Raw genomic sequence first — 24,097 nt, forward strand, 5'->3', positions numbered from 1 at the left:
TGAAAGGTGTCTGATGTTCTGCAGAAACCAGGGCTTAATGGTTTATCCTCAAATCCGGGAAAAACCAATGAAGACAGAGAGTACTTGGAGGGGTTTGGCAGCTTGGCACCTTTATTTTTAGTTTTTAAAATTATTTAAAAAGCATAATTAGAAAGTTTCAATATACAGAAATAATCCTAGCCAACCCATTAGACATTCCACCACTTAGTATCAGCACTGCTAAGGACACAGGCTCCCCCTTCTGTTGCCCCCTTTTAATACTCTTTGCGGGTGTCGTCCACCAAGTAGCCTAACACTGTACAGCCTCCTTTAACGGGGAGCAGAGGCTGAGCAAGGGAGAAGGCGAAAAGCAGCACTGAAAAAGCATACCACACCTCAAAAGCCAGAAACAGGACTGCTGGATTCACAAAGCTCCACAATCTGTGTCCCCCGTTTTCAAGATACCACTGCAACTTGAGACCACACACTGCACCCCACCCACAATGAGGACACACAATTTCTTCAGGCCGTCAGATCCAAACCGAAATAATGTCTGCCGTTTCTACAGGCCTCTTACACTAGAAATCCAATTCCACACTGGATCGTTCAAGTTCACGGTCCCATTTTTGAGTTAGTGAAAGCAACTTACGAGAGAGATGCACAGAGAGAAGTTGATGGTGGAAGATAAGAAGCTAGGATGTTGGGGTTTTTTTTTTCAAACACTTTCACTGGTTGAAACCCATCACATTCACTGTTTGCATGGAAATGTCTGCGAAGTCAGACTACCTGTGATGCGATTGTACAATCAGGGCATGTTAATAAAGGCAAGCGAAAAAAATAAATAAGGTTTTCAGCTCTTCTTGCATGATTCAAAGTCCTAACAGTCGCTGACATTGGAGGGCTCTTGATAACATGATCATCTTCAAGGGCCACATAAACACACACATCTGGTTAAGTTTGATGAACGGGTGTTTCTGATAGCCCAGGCAATACCGTCCTAATATGCTAGGAGAGGCCATTTTCAAATACCAAGGAGGTGAGCCCCCATTATATCCCTACTGAGGAACATGGTAGCCAGAAGAATCCTGGTTTTATCTTCAGCCTATCAAGAGCCTAGTGGCACTGTTGAAGGAGATCCAATCACCACGGCACAAGCCAAGCAAATGTCCTCTCATCTTTTCGATGTCCAGAAGACAGCATCCGCTCTAGCGAGGACGACGCTGGAAATAGCCTGGCAACAGCTGCTGGCTGCCAGCACCGTTTGGAAGAGCGTGAGCCTCCTCCTATACTTTTCAGCACTTATACGTATCACATACACACTCCAAAAGACTTTGTCCCTCAGAAAAGCACTTCTGAATTCAACCCTTCTAGCTGGATACTGAACGATGGCTGGGGGGGAGAAAAGCGGGCAGGAAGGGATTTTTGGCCAAATGACAATTCTGTAGCTCTTAATGATGCTACAGGAGATTAATATCATCAGGAAAAAGTTGTTTGAAACCACATGTCTCATCCCTGAAGGTTTTATTTTAGCAAATGGCCTGGGGGCATTTTTCATTACCCCCTACCACACCACTGAGAGGCAAGAATGCAGCGATTTCAAGGACTGCCGAGTCAACTCCAGCAGTATCTACGATTCTGGAATGATAGGAAAAGAATCTCGGAAAGCTCCCAGCACAACCCGGAGCTCGACAGTGAGTGAAGCCAAAAGCCCCAAGGATGTCAATTCCTAGCCTGGCAGCCAGCAGAGGCTCAGAGAGCAGCGGATGCCAACTCTGTGTAAGGGCATCACTCGTGTTTCTTTGGAAAAGGAAGCAGAAAAAAAAGAACTCTGGGCAACCCATGATCGGTTGATATTAAGAAGGCAGAAGCCAAAGTGACGTGAGGGGCAGACACAGGTGGTTAAAGCAAATATACATTATGTACAAACCTTTAGAATCAAAAGTCCACTTGGTAGGCAAAGTCATTTTTGTCTACAAGATGCTCTTGAAAAAGCAAGGAGGAGCGAGGGGGAGGAATCACCTCCGTCCGACACCTTCTTGGCACTGCTGTGGTAAGGTGCCTCCTGATTGAAGACGTGGAGAGAATTCATTTTAAATAACGGCACAAACTGAGAAAAAAATAAACAAATCCTCCCAAGGCCCAGCCCAGCGGAATCGCCCGAGTCTGGCTGGAAGGGCTGAGCTGTCTGAGTGGGCAGTCTCTGCCGCAAGGAGAAAGGGCATTAGCAGCACCGCTTCTTCCGTTTACTGTTCTTCGTTAGCTTCACCACGTCGTTCTGTTGCTGCTGCTGCTGCTTTGCCAGGTTGTCTTTCTTTGCTCGCAGAACCAGCTCTGTGATGCAGTTGAACATCTTGCAAAAGAGCAAAAGGACAAAACAAATCAGACGAGAGACGGGAGGGACAAAAAGCAAGCCGGTAACCGTCTTCTCTTACGATGGGACGACACCAGCTGATCTTAGCACAAGGACAAGTATAGGCAGCATATTAATTGGCTGTTATGTAGAGGTAAAGAGCCCTGGCTGAAGGACCACAGATTCCCCTCCTTCCAAATTCCTCCTCTCTTGAAAGTTAGCCCTGTTAGTCCTTTATCCTGTCTCAACATGATCTCTCATGTTAACACACATGGCTAACACACATTGAGGCGTGGATCCTGAATAACATTTCCACCGATAGAAGGAATTTCCATCAACAGAGCAGACCTTCTTTGTCTCTCCCCCGCCCCCCACCACCCCCACAAGCACAAAATACTACTTCCAGGGACCCCAGGAACAACATGAGGGGGAAATCAGTGGGGAAAAAATCACACTAGCAACGTCCATTCTGTTTGTACAATTCCTCCATGGCAGTGTCTCATAAAACTGTTAGAAACTCACACAAAATGTTATAGTGTTACATAGTGCTATTGAGGGCCAAAACAGAGCACTTTGGGGATGGGCGGTTTATCAAGTTCAAATAACAACAACTACTACTACTAAGATTTTTATACTTGAGCAACCTTTTAAAAAATTAAAACCCACTTGGGGTTACGTGAAGGTAGCAACTGGCCGTTCAGGGCCCTGAAGAAAGTAGTTCTGAGCACAGCGTGAACCCAAACTGGATTTAAAAACAGAGAAGCTGATCCTGCAGTAACTTTTCTTTAAAAAGGCAGCATTGTTACAAAAAATCATCTAAGTCTGTTGATGCTGCTGGGGGCTTCTGTTGTGGCCCACCTGCATATACGAAAGAAAAATCATCAGGAAGCCTCTAAAGCACAGGTGTCAAACTCACCCCCTCAGATATTATGGACTACAGTTCCCATCATCCCTGCCAGCATGATGGGAACTGTAGTCCATAACATCTGGAGGGCCACGAGTTCGACACCTATGCGAGCCTAAAAAATGCCAGGTAGGATGTTAAAGACAGGCTGGGTCACGGTACAAGCATGGGCATGAGGAAAAAGGGCCGTCAAGCCACAGCACTGACTAATGGTGCCCCCGGTGGGGTTGTCAAGGAAGAGATGCTTATAGAGGTGGATTGCCGTTGCCTGCCTCTGTGTAGCAACCCTGGACCTTCTGTAAAGAATGACTTAACAGATGGACAAGTGGAGCAGGCTCTCAGTAACAAGCGACTATTTTGTCACCATCAGGTTTTTGGCTTGTCCCTGCTAAGGGTTACATCCATGCCAAAGGACCAGCCTCCTCACACCAGGAACAGCTTTCTCTCCCTCCACTTGCCGCTCCAACAGCTCACACAACACTTGGCAGGGAAAGATGGATGCAACCAGGCTCTAGGGCTGTGCAACCCCCTCCCAGCTCCTCTGCAACAGAAAACCTGAGGTAGGAAATAACACTCATGAGCCTTCCTTGGCCCGGGAGGAAGAAGCACAGCCTCACGCTCCCCTGCCTGGCCCCAGGGGCCTCTCACCTCTTCCACGTTGATGTTCTCTTTGGCGCTTGTCTCAAACAGCTGGATCCCCATCTGCCCGGCAAATTTATAGGCATCTTCCGTCTCCACCACTTTCCTCTCTGGATCATCATTCTTATTGCCAACTATGAATAAAAATGATAAGGTCGCTACAGGATTCTTAGGAACATTTATGGAAGGTGACGTAGGTGGTGCCATCACTGTAAAGTAGCAGCTGTATGAAAGGTGAATACAGAGTCTTGCATACATTATTTTGGGAACCCCACTGTACAATATTGTCATCATGGCCACACTGAAGCCTGAAGTGGACTAAGAGGTAACAGCTTGTTAAGGCCCTCGAGAGCATTTACGGCTGACAAGAGACTGGAACCAGGGACTTCACGGCCCACGGCTCAATCCCTTTGCCACCACACAAGACTGACTGCCGCGTAATAACTACAGTCCCATGCATGAGTCACCAAGCAGCCAGATGGGGCAAGGCACAAAGGCTGCTCAAATAGGACAGCTTACCCAATATCCGGCAAACGTCGTCGCAGTTCTGGTTTATTTCGTGCAACCACCGCTTCACATTCACAAACGATTCGGCACTTGTGACGTCGTAAACCACAATAACTCCGTGTGTTCCTCTGTAGTACCTAGTTGGGGGTGGGGGGAGAAACAGATTCATCAATCCATATTTTGGAGCTGTAATCCACCACCTCCTCCAAATGAACTTAATTGAAACTCATTTCTGTGCTTCCATCTTTCTGCATGTTTACATTTGTAACCTGCTTTTCCGTAGCCGACCCTCAAAGCAGCGAATCCTCCAAACCGCTCTGAGTGTGAAAAACAGGCAAGGACAGTTTGCCTCCTCTCACTCCTGTGCTTTAACATTATGGGGGAAGCACTGTATGCAGGAAGTGGAAACGAATCTGTGGGATGCAACATTGGCAAGAGATGGTAACGAAGCATCAGATTACCATGGAGAGGACTTTGTGAGCTCTGGACAACTGCTGTTGCTACTAGCTTGAAGCAGATTAGCACGAAGGATTCAAAGGTTGTCGCAGAGAAAGGAAGAAATTATGGAAAGTGCCACACCAGTTGGGTAGGAAACAACACTGGGCAGGCAGCAAGCAAGGGCAGGGCAGGACACAAGTCTTGCTACACTGAGAAGAGCACAGAGCAATAGATGGGTTCCACAGACAGCATTCCAGCCTGACGGTTCCAAGAATTACTTGCATGGTCTGCCTCAGTGTCCAATTGTAAGCTCCCTGGGGAGGAACTTTATTTGCTTATCAGACATCGCACTGGTACAAATATCTACGTATCTGTCTGCAAAACAAATGAAAGCCTGATCACAACATGGATTAAGCTGCTGGGGGTGGGAGAAGAGGGCTGACATATGGGCTGACTTACATATGTTAATAGGCTGGGGGTGGGAGAAGAGGGCTGACTTACATATGTTAATAGGCTTATTACGCATTAACCACCTGGCTTCACCTTGCGCCTCCTCGGTCCCATCTAATGCGCATTTACCAGATGCAGCCCTAAGAACTTCACAGGGACTAAGTCAGGTGTGATCTGCTGCAAATATATTGTGGATGCTGGGGAAGTCAACTATGCACATGGACCACTTAGCTCCCCTTCCAGAATTTTTCACCCAAAAAGTGACTAAAGTTGTGCAAAAATGCACTGCTCCTCCAGACTCCTCTTCCCTCCTCTCCCTCACTACGCTGCTCCTCAAGGAGCAGCAGTGGCGCAGTGGTTAAGAGCAGGTGTACTCTAATCTGGAGGACCCGGGTTTGATTCCCCGCTCTGTCACTCAAGCTGTGGAGGCTTATCCAGTGAACCAGGTTAACTTGTGCACTCCCACACACGCCAGATGGGTGACTTTGGGCTAGTCACAGTTCTTCTGAGCTCTCTCAGCCTCACTTACCTCACAGGGTGTTTGTTGTGAGTGGGGAAGGGAAAGGAGTTTGTAAGCCCCTTTGAGTCTCCTTACAGGAGATAAAGGGGGGGGGTACAAATCCAACTCTTCTTCTTCAACATCCTACAACCCAGATCCCTCCTAACCGCCTAAGATTCTCCTCAGTATTTGCCATCAGCAGCCCTTTGCCTTTTCTACTCCCTGCCCGAGAATATTCCTCCACCTGCTGTCTGACCTCCTTCCTCACCTCAAGGAACACCTTTTCAGCCAGGTGCTCTCGCTCCCCACCAGCCCTCCCTCCTGTTTTTTTTTGTCCTTCCACCTTTCTAAAGTCTCTTTCCCACCCAACGTGGGACCGGTTTCATTTTATGCACAAGCCACGCTGGGGCTTGAGGCGCTTACTCTCTGATTATGCTTCCACTGGCTGTAGAGAGAAGTCAGCAAAACACAGGTCAATGAAGCCCCACCCCCAACCACAGGAAATCCGATTCTGAAATTCTGGCTCCTGAGCTTTCATCAGGCGTTGCTCAATCATGGCTTCACAACGACAGGGACTAGAAAGTTGTTGTTGTTGTTGCGTTTTTAAATCAGGGCTGAGATTCAGAGCTCAGTAGCACACCTGGGACTTCCTAGTCCTTCCCTGGAACTGTACTGTGAGTGCATTGGCCTTGGGTGTAGCCTTCACTTGACAATGGAGGTCTGTAGCAAAAGATGCTCCGTAACACTTCCTGTTCTCATCTGACGTCCCTTTTCTGAGTGTCCCTGCAGGCCTGGTTTTAACTGTGCTGAAGCCTGCAGCCAGATGCAGGAAGAGATCTGCTGACACAGCACAGATGAGCCACGCTGCAGCTGACCCGCACACAGCCATCCCTCCAATCCACAAGAGAGCCGGCAGCGCCCGCCTGCTTCAGCCACCTCATCGTTTCCTGTCTGAAGCTGGCCCATTAAACACAAACTTCAGAGGAGATGCCTTGGGACTGCAAGGAAGTCAGGGGAGTGTTCAAGCTGTGTTTGTGTGACTAGTCCCCCCCCCCACACACACACACCACTTCCTGTATCAGACAGACCACAGAGCACAAGGTCAGCTCTCCTCTACCAGTACCAATTCTCTAGCCCGCTCCAAAGGCAGTGGCCCTCTACCCTGCTGGAGATAGCCTCCAACCCTGTACAATCGCAAATAAAACATGCCTTTATCCTGTCTCCTCCTCAAGACGCTTCCAAAAATAACCCTTTTTTGCTTTGACCCTGGAAGGACGCTGTGCAACTTCCCTTTCTTCAGCAAGGCCTGTCGGGAATTTAATTAATGCACCAGCACTGATGCCTTTCTCCTTTGCCTTGCAAGGCAGCAGAGCCACACAGCGTGGGATTTTTGTGCTTCCCGCTTTGAACACTTTAGGCCTAAATGAGTTCTGTGCAATGCAAAAAGTTTCACTTGTCAGTCAGCAGAGGGTCTGGATTTATGTGTGGCCTGACGTGCACCACAGTTACGTAACGAGGACAGTATACTATCAATGTATCTGTATCATACCACTGCAGGGCTACCCTGAAAGGATGCTGGGAATTGCAATTTGGCAAGCGTGCTGAGACTTCGCTATACGGGATTGCTAGCTGCTGCTTCAGAGAAATATATGTCCCATGATTCAATGAGGAGAGAAAAACTGGCAATACTGATACACTCTTATCGCTGCCCAGCAAGTAACCCAACCCAGAAAATGAACCCAGGACAAAATGAACAACAAAAATTGGCAGGCAGGTCACTGCACCCCAAAGGAAAAAAAATCACAAAATCCAAATCACTTTTACATTTGCCTTCTTCCCTTCACAGGTGTAAAACTCGCGACCCTCCAGATGTTATGGACTACAGTTCCCATCATCCGCTGCCAGCATGATGCTGGCATGGGATGATGGGAACTGAAGTCCATAACATCTGGAGGGCTGCGAGTTTGACACCTATGCTCGGAGCATCACACCAAGAAGCCTAAATCTATGGCAGCTGATGATTCTTTTCTTCAACATGCTGGAGTACAGGATAGGGCAATGGTGGCGAATCTTTGGCACTCCAGATGTTATGGACTACAATTCCCATCAGCCCCAATTGGCCATGCTGGCAGGGGCTGATGGGAATTGTAGTCCATAACATCTGGAGTGCCAAAGGTTCGCCGCCACGGGGATAGGGTGACGTTCCGAAGAGAGCAAACTCTCCACAGAGATGCTATTATGCCCAGTACGAAAACAACAAGTGGAATACATGGAAAGGAGACCTTCCTGAGAACATGCAAAGATCACCACTAAATCAGGCCAATGGGTCACACTACTCCAGCATCCTCTTTCACACAGTGGTCACAAGAAGCTGCAGCAGATGAATAGCCCTCATAGGCTGTTACTCCATCATATACAAGTAGTTCTCGGAGCTACACCACCTCTGAAAATGGAGGCTCCGTTCAGCCACCATGACTAATAGTCACTGATGGATCTATCCTCTTAGTGGGTTTGCATCTGGCCTATACTATGCACTAGAATCCAGAAGGTGCCCCACCTAGATTCATAAGCATCCGCTCACACACTGTCAGCAAGTAGCTTCATATTTCCATTTATGTACAACAGGTGGGGTAACAGGGAAGCTATTGGGGGGTGGGTCAGCAGACCACAAGGCGCTGCTTCCCCACCCCCAGTGGCTTGGTTGGGGGGTTGTTGAAGGGCTGGTGGGGCAATGGGGAGGCTTTTGGGGAGGGCAGTAGGGCAGTAGGCTGCCACGTGTTGCTTTGCAACCCCTGCGGCTTGGTTGGAGCAGTGGCTGGAGGGCAGGCAGGGTATAAAGGAGGCTGTTGGGGGCCAGCAGAACTGGCACAGTTTTTGAGCACCACAATAAACCCTCAGCCAACGGGCATGCAGAACAGTCCTGTGTGCCCACTGGTTGAGGGTTCGTCGTTGGGACAATCTGCACGTTGGTGAATTATATATGTAAGATTATATGCGTGCCTAACCGGAATACACCCAAAAGCCAGCTTTCCTCAATATACTACTATACTTTACCAGCACACTTTTAAGGTGTTTAAGAAACAGAACCCAGAGATGGATTATAACAAGAGGAGACTTCTCTCTGCACATTCTCAGTGACCCCCTTGGGAGTTCTATGAGATAAAGTAAACGGGCTACACAAGGATCAGCCCTCTCCACTTACAATCATAGGCAGCGGCAAGAATAGCCACAATCCCAAAACCATCTCTGATGACACCCCTCATTTTCTTGCATGTAAGTGAACGATTGCCATTTGTTGCAATTGGGGGAGGGGGAAGAAGGAATCAGGTGCACTTGGGTTCTCCGCAGTATATAAACCTTCCCCCCCACATGTCATTTGTTCCTGTGGAGGAAAGAATCAAGTGCTCTTCGCAATATACAAACCCTCCCTCCAACATCCCTAATTGTATCTTGTTATTTAATTTACGGCTGATTACAGTGAGGTGTTTCTCCCACTTGGTGCAACAATAATAAACTGAGTGCTACAATTATGACACTCATCATGCTTGCTCTGTTTTCTAGCCTTGCTCATGGTGATGGGGGAGGAGAATTGCACCTGTCCAAGATTTTCATTTTTCTAATCAGCTCGTTTATTGCCAGAGAGGTTACGAGCATCTCGCTTGTTCTTCGCTGCAACAGTTTGAAATCCTGCTGTCTCCTCCATGATGGGCTTGAGAACCACATCTCAGCCTTTTACGGTGCTCTCTCAAGTGCTGATGTTTTGAGGAGAACCCCTGTAGTCTATGTATCACTCTGATCTGCTTTCTACACATGGGCTTTTCAAAGGAACCTGACTTATTACACATTCATTCCAATATCCCTTCTAGAGCAAGCAGTGTACCTGTTGAAGAAGAGGAGTTTGGATTTATATCCCCCTCCCTCTCTCTCCTGTAGGACACTCAAAGGGGTTTACAATGGGTGGGGCTGAGAGAACTCCAAAAAGCTGTGACTAGCCCAAGGTCACCCAGCTGGCGTGTGTGGGAGTGCACAGGCTAATCTGAATTCCCCAGATAAGCCTCCACAGCTCAAGCGGCAGAGCAGGGAATCAAACCTGGTTCCTCCAGATTAGAATGCACCTGCTCTTAACCACTGCGTCACTGCTGCTCCACTGCTTTAGAATGTCAGAGCTTCAAGGGAAGGAAAGCATTTTTAGTCTCACATTCGCCACAAAGATTAATCGCATTATAACTTAATCCATATTGCTTAGGACTGAATTCTTAACCAAAAACAGACCTAATCCATGGTATCCCAACCCATCAAGTGCCAGTGCATTGCACAGTATAGTGCAGCAACATAAGAAACATGCACATCATACATAGTGATTTAAAATAAAAATTCAGACACAGATATCTGTACCAAGGAATCTGCATTTCTGCACCAAGAACAGTAGCATTCTGCAACCGGTATAAATTATGGTCTTTAGCCACATCTGAGTTTATATTCTGCAAAATGTATCCTATAACTTTACTACTGTGTTTACTGGCACACTGTTCCGAAGAACACTGAAACCTAAAACGCCAGTGCTGAGAGCTTTAACCTACTGAAATGGATAATCAAATATAAATAGTTGACAACCATATCAACGGGGTGCAATTTGGTGAGGTTGATTTTTAAGGCTATTTTGGTTTCGATGAGTCACGGTATTAAGAAATATTACAGATGGCCTTCCCTTCACATAATAAATGGTAACTCACCACTGAATAATGCGTACTCTCTTATGCTTCCGCCAATAACTCAGAAAAGAACACTCCCCCCTCCCACTGGCATGGATAAAAAACAAAAGGGGAGGGGCTTCCAGGACTAAAGTATGTTTCTACAAAACTGGTAAAAAGTACAGTCTTTCAGAAAAATATCAAATATTGTTTTCAAAAACAGGAGGAGGAGGTAAACCCTGCCCTCAAAATGCATGTGTACAATACGAAACAATAGTCTTTATTGGAATAATTATAATACATCCTCCCCCCCCCAAAAAAAACCCCAGTGACAAAGGATCTCTTAATAACAGAGTGACAGTATAAAATTAGAAAGAACAGAGCTATCTTTTAAAGTGTATGATTTCTAGTAAAAACATGGCCACCAATATACAAACTGCAAGATCAGAATTATTTAACAAGTATAAGATCTTTTCCGTATGTGATATGCTATCACAGTTTTTAAAAAAAGAGTATTTGCATATTCCCCCCTAATTTCCTTGTTTTTAAGGCAATAGAAGAGGGAATGGGCTAAAGTTTCCAGCTGATTTGAGTTACAGGAGCAGAATCTCTTCACACCCTCTATTTTTTATATCTACCATGCATCAGCGCGGAAGGCTGAACATTAAACCTAGCCATTGATACGGCTCTTCTAAAACTAGGGTTCAGCATTATACATATATAACCCGCTACACATCCCTGTTTGAATGGTACTGAAAAGATAAGGGGTGAACATCTATCGGATGCCGCTGCAATTAGGTTTTGAGATTCTGTTTCTAGTAACCTTTTTTTTCAGACTATTGTAGGCTTCGGCAAGGGATAACATACCCAGGGTTTCAATGGAATCCAATTTCCTCAATCTAGTTCGTAATTAATGGGAGCCAGTTGGAAAATTTGGATTCGGTTATCTCTAGATACAAAAAGCTTGAAAGCTCCTATTGAAAATGGATGCGCAGCCAGAAACTAAAAAGTTCTCAGCCAAGCTTTTGTTTCTAAAGTTGACTGTTCAGTTTCTAAACACAGTGCTGCATAGGGCACACCATGTGGCAACCCCATGATTTTATGGAGACATGCATGTGTAAAGACAGCCTAGGAAAATCCCACTGACACACCAACCCGACATCACCTTAGCCAGTCGGCTCTGCAAAGCCTTCTCTCCTCTCCAAGAGTTCACAAAGGTCTCCTACTTGTATTAGTTTAAATGTAATCCATCAGTTGCAAGGCAGATAATTGAATTCCTTGGTCAGCAGCCCTACTCACGTTGATGTGATGGTCCGGAAGCGCTCCTGTCCAGCAGTATCCCAGATTTGTAGCTTCACCTTTTCTCCATTTATCTCGACTGTTCGGATTTTGAAGTCTACCCCAATTGTAGTAATGTAGCTGCCTGCAGAGAGACAATGCATGCGCCAAAAAAAAGGGAACCCTGTAAGCTACGCAGCCCTTGTGGAACACAGATGACCAGTCCCAGTGACTACTCCGGTGCTTGAATATGAAGTTTTTCAGCACTAATCAGGAACACTTTTATGCTGACTGTATTAATTCACTGGAACGATCTAACAGCATATTGTTGTGTCTTTATAGCAAATCACTCTTCCCCTAGAATGAAAACACCTAACAATGAAAAAAAAACCCACCTCCTCCACAAAACTATACATACAAAAATCATTTCAGAATGAGGATAGAACTAATGTAACCACTGAAGGCAAGGCGATATTATTAACCCCCTCCGAAGAACTTTAAAATGTGATGTACGGCCTATAAAAAACAGAGTGGTTCACTGTTTCATTGATATGATGTGACAACAGCGTTCTCACAGACCAACAGAAAACCCTCTTCCTTCTGGACAATGGCTCAAGAAACATCTTAAGAGTTGACTGCCAGATTCCTCTGTATTGTAATTGCAAGACATTCTTAATGTAGCCTTTGAAACATTTTGTTCAGTTTTTAAATTACCGTTGTAGAGGATTTTTTAAAGTATAGATCCCTATTTTGTTATATGCTCATTTATAAATCTGTATTTTTAAAGTATGTATTATTGTCATTATCTGAATGCCATTAAAGGTTTCAGTTCAGTTCATGTGATGATATCACAACCCCAAAATCTAAAACTAGTATTGGGATAAGGCCATCAAAGACCTGCAAACTTTCACATGTCTGTGCAGGAATGTAATGCCTTTACTTTTACAGGCACCTTTCACCATAAACACGATACCCCGTTTGCCTGCTCTCACACATGCATACACAGCTCACATATACTATGCTTGTGAGTTTCAAGAAGGAAGAAATTGGTCTGCAGCCAAGAAATCTGGCCCTGAACTTCATGAATTCACCCCACTGAATTCGACGACAGAGGTGAGCACACATTATCAAGAACATTCTGGTTTTTCGAGGAAGAGGACCATGCTCGACCCCAGCCTCCCCAAGGTCTAGGGCAGTGGTGGCAAACCTATAGTACTCCAGATGTTCATGGACTATAATTCCCATCAGCCCCTGCCAGAATGGCCAATTGGGGCTGCTGGGAATTGCAGTCCAAGAACATCTGGAGTGCCATAGGTTCGCCACCACTGGTCTAGGGAAATGGACAAAGGTGTCCTTATTTCAGCACCCTGCTTGCAAACACTTTCCCTTTTCCTATAGAACTTCAGAGATTATTTGCATGTTATTAGGAGTCTTCTGGAGCGGATAAACAGTCTGCTGGAATTGCCTTCAGCCACCTCACCTGAGAAAGTGTTGTCTGCGAAGCGTAACAGCAAGCTGCTCTTGCCAACACCTGAAAGAGAAAGGGGGAAATCAACAACTACTCAAATGCCAAGTAGAGTGGAAATAGCAGGAGGTTGGAGCATTTCATTCTTAATTCCAAACTCTTGGGGATTTGTACGTATCTCTTTTTTGCAGCCAGACCACCAGTGAAAAGCAATCCAGCAGCTACGTCCCAAGTGCATCCAAAAGGATGGTAAGTAAAAACATGCAATCTCACATTTTGCACCTCAGTGACATTAACCAATACTGACAGTTTTGCCTGGGAACAGCAGAGTGAAAAAGGATACCCAAATGCAGAGTGAGGTTTACAGTGAGACACAAAGCAGCACACACCACAGTTATGTTTTCAATAGTCTGCAGCCGTGAGGATAAGAATCTCACAGCATTCTGCCTTTTCTGAAAGCTGAAACACAGTTCAAATACCCACCGCTGCTTTAGAGTAAAAATGACCGCCCTTCTTTTAGTATAATGACACTCAGGAGTTCGATCACAAGGAGTATTATAGACTTCAGTATTATAGACTTCAGTAGTCAACACGCAGATGAATCCAGCCAATGTTACTTTACAGCAGGGGGTGTCCAAATGTGGCCCTCCAGATGCTCATGGACTACAATTCCTATCAGCCACTGCCAGCATTATGCGGGCAGAGGCTGATGGGAATTGTAGTCCATGAACATCTGGAGGGCCACAGTTGGACACCACCTGCTTTACACAAACCAGATTTTTTAAAAGTCCATGTAGAACTCAGCTGAAGCACATCCAAGAAGAAAAGCATCTTATGATATACAAATCCACATATTACAAGATATCTTTCTACTATTTTACGGAGAAGCCGAGTAGAAGGGCGCTTGCTTAGGTTCAATCTCAGCACCTCCAAGTAGAAGAGCAGAGAAAAGCCTGCGCCCGAGACCCTGAAGCGCTACTTCCAGTCTGAGTAATCAAGGATGGTCTAGATGGGACAGATTCCAATTTGGGAAGACCGAATAATCTTGGACCTTCGAAGCCCCAATGAGTGCAAAGTATATTAATGGTGACCCAATTGAGGGCCCTAAGCCACAACAGGAGACGCGACTGAAGCATTGTGAACAGCTATAACGATCAAGTGCTGCTTGACTGTTAACAGTCTAGCGCCCAGCACTTCTACAGGCTCCCTATTCCGCTCTACAAAGCCCTCAAGCATTCCAACATGGCAGATTACAGAAATCCTTCTATTTCCCGTCACAACCTGACTGAGATCAACTTCTTCAAGAAGCCGCTAATGCTGAACTAGAAAAACTCTTGCAGGTATGTTGGTTTTGTCGCCCCACCCTTCCTCCTCTGACCACAATCATTTAGCAGTTGCCCCTCCCATCTTTGACTCTGTCACTTCTAAAAGGAAACCAGGCAGCCTAAATAACAGTGGCAACTTTGCATCAGAGAGAAAAGGATCCTGGGTCTACCAGATACAAGAAAAACAATGCTCCTTGGATTGTGCAACAACGATCACATTTTTATCCTGCTCTTTCTCCAGGAGACTCAGTGTCATTATTGATCTAACAATCTCTAAGCCATCCCTCCATATCTTTGCTGGATGTATGGGACCCATTCACTGTATAGATTGAGCCAAGTTACCTTCCCTACAGGATTGAGCTGATAAAACACACAAAATAAGGACTTTAAAGAATTTTGTGATCTAGGATAAACCCACACACAATTTACACTGCAAACATACAGGTTAATATGGATTTATTGCCATCTAAAGAGAGTGACTGTTCAATGTTTTAACACTGTTTTGCAACTCATTTAACTTTTGTGATTTAACACATATGTTAGCTGCCCTGATTCTGGCTTCGGCTGGGATATCGAGTAGAATAAACTAAACATGGGCTTCTGTCAGCCTTTTTCAGGCAACTGGGATAAAATGAAATTTCTGTCATGGGACTGGATGGGGACACTGACTATCAACAAGCTATGACTTAGTTTTAATCTACTACAATGCACAAATAACAACTCAGTAAATGGGTCATTTGAATTGTCCTCCACAAGGAGAAGAGGCTCTTCCTGCCTTACTGTTTCCTTCGTTTTCTGATCACGTACAGATGTGGTGAGATTCTCCTCTATAGTCAGCAGGATAACACAAGAGAGCATCACTGCTTGCATATTGTGCTAAGTGACCACTGGTACATGACGATCTGCATTCCCCTACTGGGACAGAAACTAATCATGGACTGTTATACCGTATGAATGGGAAGGCTAAGGAAAAGCCAAGGAAATAGACGAAGAATCAGAATCGCTAGAACTCCTTCATGTGTGTGTAAAGGGCCGGCAAGTCGCAATCCATTTATGGCGACCCTGTAAAGTTTTCAACACAAGAGACTAACAGAGGTGGTTTTTAATTGTCCTCCTCTGCACAGCGACTCAGGTATTCCTTGGTGGTCTCCTATGCAAATGCTAACCAGAATTGACCCTGCTCAGCTTGAGATCTGAGGAGATCAGGCTAGCCTGGGCTTCCTACACTGGACATTTTCTACTTAGCATTTTTGTGAAGGAAATACACAGCATTCACATAGAGCATTTCAAGCTTTCGAACTGCTACTCATAGGCCACATTCAGATGTCACAACAAACCTCCATCTGTGGCAGGCACAAGCACAGCTTGTTCGCGTGCACTTCCTCTTGACTTGCAAATTAAATGGGACCATCTTTTCCAAAAACTGTCATTTGCGGCACTGCTTGTGTGATGCAGCGGATTCAAGTGTGTGCTTCTGAGGCAAATGAATGCTTTTCAGTAGCACATAGTAGGACATAGGATGTCCCACAATGACTCTTGACACTTCTACTGAGAGATCACCTCCTTCCCTAAGTCCCCAACGCAATCCTTAAATTCAGCTGCTCCACGTCCTAATCCACACTGAATGCCAAATATGCCTGTTATGTGTTCCTGCATGGCAGGGGGTTGGACTCGATGGCTCTGGGAGTCTCTCCCAACTCTATGATTCTATGCACACTGGGAGAATTCTCAATGGCTGTTTCCTAAAGTCTCTTCCACTGGAGACCTGCAGCCAGTTCAAAGGCAGCACTGTCCTGTTTCTAGGAACCAGGTTCCTAGAAACAGGAACAGGTTTGGTAAAAGGAACTGCCATCTCAACTCCTCATTCAGTTATGAAGCTCCCTGGATGGCCTTGGGCAAGTGATTGCCTCTCAGCATGACTGACTCTGCAAGGCTGTTGTGAGGTGAGAATGCCGCTCCGAGCACCTTTGGAGATGAGCAAGACATACCTTAAGACGAAACCTTATGTGAAATGAAGCTTAAGTATATGCAACGTCTTTTGTGCTCCTATTCGTTTCCTCATAACGTCACCTTTCTCTTTCTACTTTCAGTAAACCAAGCATGTGGCATACCACGTACACTGATGGTGCTACATAAGTGAAAGCACCCATCAGACACCAACACCTGGGGAGCTGTTTGATGACCACGGAGATCGTGGGAAGGAAACAGTTCACATGTTGTCATTTCCAGATACTCCATCTCCTCCTAATTGTTTATAGAGTACTTTAAAATCATTCTGCAAAGGGATTTACAATCTTTCATTTGCTACCAACTGAATCTGCATCTCACCCTCCCTCCAGAGTACAGGACAGTGACTATAGAAAGCTCCTCTTCATTCTATCCTCACAGCAAGCATCTAAGGCAATGGCTGTCAGACTTCTGGACACTGGAGCCACTTCTACAGTTATTACAGTTTCTGGGACCTGCTAAAAAAGTGACTTCATGGTACTTTCCCAGTATAAAACACAAGGATTAGTTAACACGGAACAATATTCAATTTTTCATGTTTTGAATTTTAAAATATACCATTATTGAATGACCTCCTGTATTCCATGGCTATCTCTCATATTCTGCTGCGATGAAAAAATATCTGCTAGGCCTGTCTCCTCATCCTATAGGCTCACAACCCACCTATGAAAAAGGGTCTGCCCTAAGGTGTGTTGAGAAGGTGAAAATGCTCATACATGGACACACCGACACAAGATGCCTCCTGTCACATCTGATCCAATAATACATAATCACAGCCAATAGTTTGCCTTGTCTATCCCTGTTCTCACCTGTGAAGGGGGCCCAACCTTGGAATTTTTGAGAACAGATTGGTGTGCCGCCACAAAACTGCCAGAAGGGCTGGCAACAGTCACAGAGCGTGCTCCGCAAAATGTTAGGAGGTTCTAAACGAGGGGTGTCCAACACTGGCCCTACAGATGTTCATGGACTACGATTCCTATCAGCCCCTGCCAGCATTATGCAGGCAGGGGCTGATGGGAACTGTAGTCCATTAACATCTGGAGGGCCAGAGTTGGACACCCCTGTTCTAACCCAAGCATTCTGCGTTACGAAGGCAGCTGTTTCCAACTGGGTGCTCCCTGCAGGCACAACACTACCTCTTGTCATCTTCAGTAGCACTTCTGACTGAAGTGGAGAAAAGTTCGGCTTGTCTTTCTGACCAAGAAAAAACATATCAGTGGTCACCATGGTGCCCCTGAACATTTCCTTGGGGCCACTACCACGAAACACGCAGCTGTCGCAAACCAGCAAACAAAGGATCAGGACATCACCCGTTCAAATCTCAACTCTATCCCAATCTCAGCGCAAGCCACTTTCTCAAAACCTCAAAATCTCCACCCGCAATATGACAGGTTCACACTACAATCTACCTTACAGGGTTGTTGTGAGAGGACTAATGTGAAGTAGTGTGACCATTATATTAAATACCAGATAAACTGTCAACTTTAAGTGGTTTTTTAAAAATGCATGCTAGAAAGAGCGAACTGGTGACCAAACCACTACTGTTACTCTGGGGCAGACCACACCAAGCCAAATTACAAACGAAAAAGAAACCCACGCTGCTTTTTAAAAAGAGATATTTTTACTGTCTCCTCATCTCTTTCCAAGGCAAACTCTCCCTGTTCTCCCCTCCCATCAGTACCCAGGTAAACCGTGCTCACTAATGGGGTCTTCCTCTTTGTCCCCCACCCCCCACGCAATGCCCACGAACAGGAACTTTCATAATATCCCAATGGGGATATGATGGGATCTTCCTCTCTGCCCCCCCCCCCCGTGTCCCTCCTCAGTTTTCTCCCGCCCCCCCTCCTAGTGGGCCAAGTCGGGGCTCCTCCGGCCGGCTCCGCCTCGCCCCGCCCACCCCCTTCGTCCTTCCGCCGCTCACCGCTGTCGCCGATGATGAGGAGCTTGAAGAGGTGATCGTAGTCCCGGGCCATGGCCGGCGGAGGGGAAAGGAGCGGGTGCTCCTAGTGTGGGGAGAGGGCTGAGTCTCCACAGGCGGCGGCGGAAGTAGCTCCGAGGCCGGATCCTCTTCCTCACTCAGCAGCCGGAACTGACAGCAGAGGCGGCAACAGCAGCAAAGCGGGAGACGGCGACGACACCCCCCTGCTTGGAAAGCGCATGCGCGCCACTCCGCCCGGGCAGCTGGAGAAACCACCAGCTGCTTTGGGAGATGCAACTGCGCATGTGCGGCTCCGTCTCCCTGCCCTTTCGGTCGCCGCGGCTTCCTTCCAGCAGACTGGACTCATTTCCTTCCTCTTCCCTTTCTCATCATGGCGGCCGCGTGTTTCCATACAACCATCTAAGCGGCTTCCCTTCCTTTTTCACCTTCTCCGCGCAAAACTACGCATGCGCAAAAGAAGTCTGGCGCGCAAGCGTGCATCTACGGGAAGGCGAGAGGTCGGAAGAGGGAAAAGGTTCCCTTTCCTTGCGCATGCGTTTTGTATTACCTTTCTGCAGAGGTGTTTGGGGGGACCGTTTCTCCTCCTGGCTGGTTGACCTGAAGGGAAGAAAACCATCTTGCCAGAGCTGAGCTCGAGGCAGGGTTTGCCAAAGGCTTTTCTTCTCAGTATTTTTTTCAACTGTGTATGTCTAGTCTGGAATATAGGAAGGCAAGGTTGTCTCTGAGAATGTGCAGAGTGCCACAGCATCAAGATTTGTACACTATTGTGTACTAGTTAGAGTATCAAACTAACATTTAGGAGACCCAGTATTCGAATTCCCCCTTTGTATGGAAGTTTGCAGGGTCATCTTAGCCCTGCCTCACACTCAGCCTCACCTGCCTCATGGGTCCTGAGGATAAAATGAATGATAAAAACTACTTTGGGTGTCCATTGGAGAAAAGGGCAGGGTATAAAATAAGTAAATCAATATACATGGGAGAGGGAATTGTGCAGCAGGAATTCCACAAATAAATAACTTTCAGATCTCAATGCCACTGGGTGTAGTAAAGTTTAAATTTTTTAAAAAGTGAAATTATACAAGTTGTACTAAAATTCCTTATGTCCTGCTCTCTCAATATTTTTGAGGCAACATTTCAATAAAATAGCAATTTAATGCCAAGAAGAAGAAGAAATATTAAAGAGGTGCAATTTGAATGTGTGTAGTTGTAAATTGGGGCAGGGTGTTCCACTGATAGTTTATGTAGGCAGAAGAAACACTTAGAATAAATTTGAACAGTGCCTTACCCTCACTGCTGGTTAACCACAGACACACTAGGGATGCAGCCTGCCTCCCACACTTGGTTAGGTTGCAGGATTTCCTGGTGTCTTCTGATCCTTTCCTAACAATTTGTAGGGGAAGGTGTGAAACAGTGATATTCTGTTCCTGGCTGATCCCATTCCCAACCTTATAAGTTTTCTGGTGAAATATCTGCAAGCTCATAGTCATAGTTGTTGAAGGTTTTTATTTAAAGACATTTCCCTAGCTTAAAAATAAACTCCCATTTAAACAGAAACAGCCGTATCACAAAGTCAGGTTTGTCTGGTATAATTCTTAGGCAGAAACTGCTCCTTCAGTTCAGATGGTGTCATTTCCATGTGGCACCTATTGACTCTAGGCTAGCTAGGTAACCCCTGAGCCAGGGGTGTCAAACTGGTGCTTCAGGCCATGCCAGCAGGAGCTGATGGGAACTGTAGTCCATGAACATCTGAAGCGCCAGAGTTGGACACCCCTGCCCTGAGCCTTCAGCATCCTTCTTGTATTGTGGGTTGTGAAAGAAGGCTTTCAGGTTTGTTGAAGGTATAACTGCTGGATGGATTTGAACCCCATAAACTCTCATTTTAGGACAGTGATGGCGAACCTTTTCGAGACCGAGTGCCCAAACTGCAACCCAAAACCCACTTATTTATCTCAAAGTGCCAACACGGCAATTTAACCTGAATACTGAGGTTTTAGTTTAGAAAAAACGGTTGGCTCTGAGGTGTGCGTTACTCGGGAGTAAGCTTGGTGGTAGAAGGTGGCTTTGCTTTGAAGCAACCATGCCACTCTTTGAGCGGGTGAATCACGACCCTAGGAGGGTTTACTCAGAAGCAAGCTCTATTGCCAGCAACTGAGCTTACTCCCAGGTAAAGGATTGCGCTTTAGTTCTTTGCATGAAAATCAGTGGGGTTTAACAGCGCTTAACAGGGTTACCGACACTGCTTCCCCAAAACTAGGTCTTAGGTGTAAGGCTAATAATCGAGCCCAGCAGCCCAGGCCAGCCTAGATGGGGGGGAGGGCAATCCCCCCCCTGATGAACTCTGTGTGTGCCCACAGAGAGGGCTCTGAGTGCCACCTCTGGCACCCGTGGCATAGGTTCGCCATCACTGTTTTAGGAAATAATCACTTGGTCTGACGCACATTCATTATTATGGTTTATGAAGAAGAGAAATTCCAATATGGGAGCTTGAATCATACATGCAAGAACCCATGTGGATGGCAATTTGAAATTTAACCTGGATGTTTGAAACCAACCAAATCACATGGGAAGCCAGTTCTAAGAATGTGCAACTCTGCCAAAGTAGTCGAGACTAACTATGAATTAAGTATGTTTAAGATATTACCACATTTTAACTGTTACTCCATGGAATGGCCACTAAAGGGATTTTTTTAAGCAAACTGGACATGGGAAGTTGTGATATCTGAACTTCTCTACCCCAAAAAGCATCCTTGCATTTAAACTGCATGGATGTGATTGTACTCCAAGATGTGGATGTTTGAACTAGGCCTTTGCGTTGTCCTGGTAAAATCATTTTCTTGTCTGTAAAACTAGAAGAATAGCAATCTCTCTTCCGTGACTAGTTTGTTTGTTTGTTTGTTTGATTTATAAACCGCCCTCCCCCTAGGGGCTCAGGGCGGTGAACAACAATGATAAAACAACTTAAAAACATACCATTTAAAAAAACATACCATAGTTGTCATGCAGAGAAGTGAGGTTATACACTCTTTCCGTGTTTAAAGCATTATACAGTTTATAAATCCGGATTATAATGAGTCATAATACAAACAGTTGAACTCATAATCCTGTGAGATAATGCCATCCCGTCTCCTTTTCTCTGTATTAAAAATGATTCAAATCACTCACCCTATTCCAAAAAAGGTGTTTAGTGGTGCTAGATATAAAATAGAGTGAATCCAGTGTCACAGAAGATTAATGAACAGACAATGTTAACTGATTTTTGGGTGCTTGGTGGCAACCACACCTACAACATCAGAAAGAAAATGTCTTCATTACTTGCAGTGTCATGAGAGAAGACTAAAAGTCACATGATAACAAGAAGAACACAGAGGGATAAAACAGGCTTTGGATAGCAACACAGAAATCATCATGCTGGGTGGACTATAAAGAGGGTATTATTTTAGATACAAAGAGAATTGAAAACTGGTTCCCAGACTTAAGCCCTAATTCAAGCCTTGGTGGCAAGGAGACTATTCATATTGCATCAGAAAAGATGTTTTTATTCTAATTTTTTATAAGCATTCCTAGGTAGTCTTGGTAAATAAAAAAGGGAATCTGTCATCCCCCCCCCCTTTGTTTGATTTGGTGGCGTGTTACTAGGTGTAGCATTATCTTTCTTTTCTTTTAAGGCATCTGGAAGCAGGTTATGGCAGAATATGAGCACTGCAGTGCATAATTTTTGAAACCAGAATCTGGAACCCAAGCCAGCATGGAAATGAGACCACCTGAACTGATATTAGTCCAGTGATTACTGTGGGAGGGGGGGAAAGCAATTTTCAGTGCAGTGCTAAGCAGAGATAGAGCCAGTGACATATATGATTGTAGAAAAGTGCATCTCAGCTGTTCATTTACTAACAGCCATTGTGGTGGATCATATAGCTCTCTATACTGAATAAATTATCCTGGGAAACTAATCACAGTCACACCGTGATATCCTGCTATGCTATGTTTTGATTACCCTACATAGCCTAGGTTAGCCCTTGAAAGGTTGCCTCCTTCCATACTGTTCCAGCTGCCAGTCTGCCTTACTACTCTCTGTGTCCCAGGGGCCCTCAGAGACGCGACCACTGGCAACCAGAGACTGGATTTTGCCAGTAGGGGCCTTTCCTCTTGAGGCTTATCTGGTATGTAGGTTGCTTTAGCTGCTGAGCCAAACAATTAGGTGTCAAACTTATTTTTTATTTTTCAAAACGCTATTTTATGGCAAGTGTTATTTTAAACTGTGGTCTCCTTTTATGATCTATGTTTTTATGCTGGGCTGGGTTTTTTTGAATGCTAGATTTTAATTTCTATCTTTTTAAAATTTTTATTCTGTAAGCTAAGGCAAGCATACACATTTTCTAAATATGTGAATAATAATAAGTAGGCCAGTCAATGGGCTGTATGCTCCTGAAAGTGAAAAGGACTCTGGACTGAATGTCTTGGCTTTAGAACTTGTTCTTAGTATCAGTTATCAAGGCCGAGATGCATGAGTGTATAACAAAATGCCTTTGGTATATGTATTTTTCTCAGCTTGATCCCAGACATCCAGAGCAGAAAGCAAATGTTCGTATGCAAACCGAACTCTGGGGAGGGGTGTATGTGTGTGTCTGGAACCTGATCTGAGGGCCAGGATTTATCAGTGAAACATATAAAAGAATATTTGAGCATGAGTACATTCTATCATTCCCTATAGCTCATTTCCTTCCCTTTTTAACTGCTCAGGTAGATTTCCTTCCAAATAAACAGGCACAAGGACAACAATGGGGCGTTTGGTTACTAGATATACGTTTGAATTAATGAATGGAGGACAATCATGCGATACTTTGTATCGCAGTGTCGCTTTGCGCCCTGCAGACTTCAATCCAAGCGCGCTGCATGAAACGCCTGCAATGACAGACCCGTTGCAGCTCCATCCGCGCGACTCAAGCTTCAGCTGCTTGTGACGTTTACTGATTAGCATAAACTACCCAGAGCTCTTTGCGCTGAAGCGCTGATATATGATAAGAAAGTTCGGGGATTCCGGTTAATTAACGGCTGCCGGTGATGGGGGTGGAGGCGGGGTGCCGAAGATTTCAGTGCGGCTGGACCTCGGCAATTAGCGACCGGCGTGATTTCGGCTCACCGTAACCTCATTACTTACTACCGGTCTAGGGGCCGGATGGCCGGCGAGAGAATCGTTAGCTTTGCGCAGTGGCAGTATCGTAGCCAATGAGGTTAATCCGAGGCGCGATTATTGCTAATTGAAAACTTTTCCCAATACCCCGCCATGACGACTTGAAATATAGTCGGCATTGGCAATTTTTGACAGTCTCTACGGAGACTGAACAGTCTGGTTGAAAAAATAGAACTGAATTTTTTTTTCTTTTGATAATACATTTCTACTCTCTTTCTTCTCTGATGCTCCTCATTACTTCTCTTCCTTCCACTATGCCCTGCCTGCTTTTGTTTTAAAATTCCCTCTAATTTTTAACACCGCTAACATTTCCAAGTTTTGCTGCCGTTGAGCTGAGGGGCAGCTGGTTGGCTGTGTCGTTGCCCTCTCCTCTGGTGGGGGTGAGCCTGGAGGAGGGGGGCAAAGATACAGCGTGAGGAGGGCCTGCAGCATCTG

At 45.5% G+C, this 24,097-nt stretch overlaps 1 protein-coding gene and 1 non-coding gene across 3 annotated transcripts; one reads left to right on the plus strand and one right to left on the minus strand.

Annotated features, from left to right (window-relative positions):
- Positions 1-89: 89 nt before the first annotated feature.
- Positions 90-18,811, minus strand: RAB35 (RAB35, member RAS oncogene family). Of its 2 annotated transcripts, XM_048514149.1 has the most exons (6): positions 18,454-18,782; positions 13,216-13,266; positions 11,757-11,880; positions 4,392-4,516; positions 3,882-4,006; positions 90-2,329 (listed from the first exon to the last, which is right to left on the minus strand). In XM_048514149.1, exons 1-6 carry the CDS (start codon positions 18,503-18,505, stop codon positions 2,201-2,203), a joined length of 606 nt encoding a protein of 201 aa, XP_048370106.1. In that variant the 5' UTR covers positions 18,506-18,782; the 3' UTR covers positions 90-2,200. The 2 variants fall into 2 exon arrangements, with proteins under 2 accessions (XP_048370106.1, XP_048370107.1); XM_048514150.1 differs by lacking the exon at positions 3,882-4,006 and having other exon boundaries at positions 2,223-2,329; positions 18,454-18,811.
- Positions 18,812-23,668: 4,857 nt separating this feature from the next.
- On the plus strand, positions 23,669-23,809 carry LOC125443177. Its single transcript, XR_007246080.1, has one exon. It is a non-coding gene; the product is annotated as a U4 spliceosomal RNA (small nuclear RNA).
- The last annotated feature ends 288 nt before the right edge of the window (positions 23,810-24,097 follow it).

Source organism: Sphaerodactylus townsendi, linkage group LG13, assembly GCF_021028975.2.
Source record: "Sphaerodactylus townsendi isolate TG3544 linkage group LG13, MPM_Stown_v2.3, whole genome shotgun sequence".
NCBI classification, from domain to species: domain Eukaryota; kingdom Metazoa; phylum Chordata; class Lepidosauria; order Squamata; family Sphaerodactylidae; genus Sphaerodactylus; species Sphaerodactylus townsendi.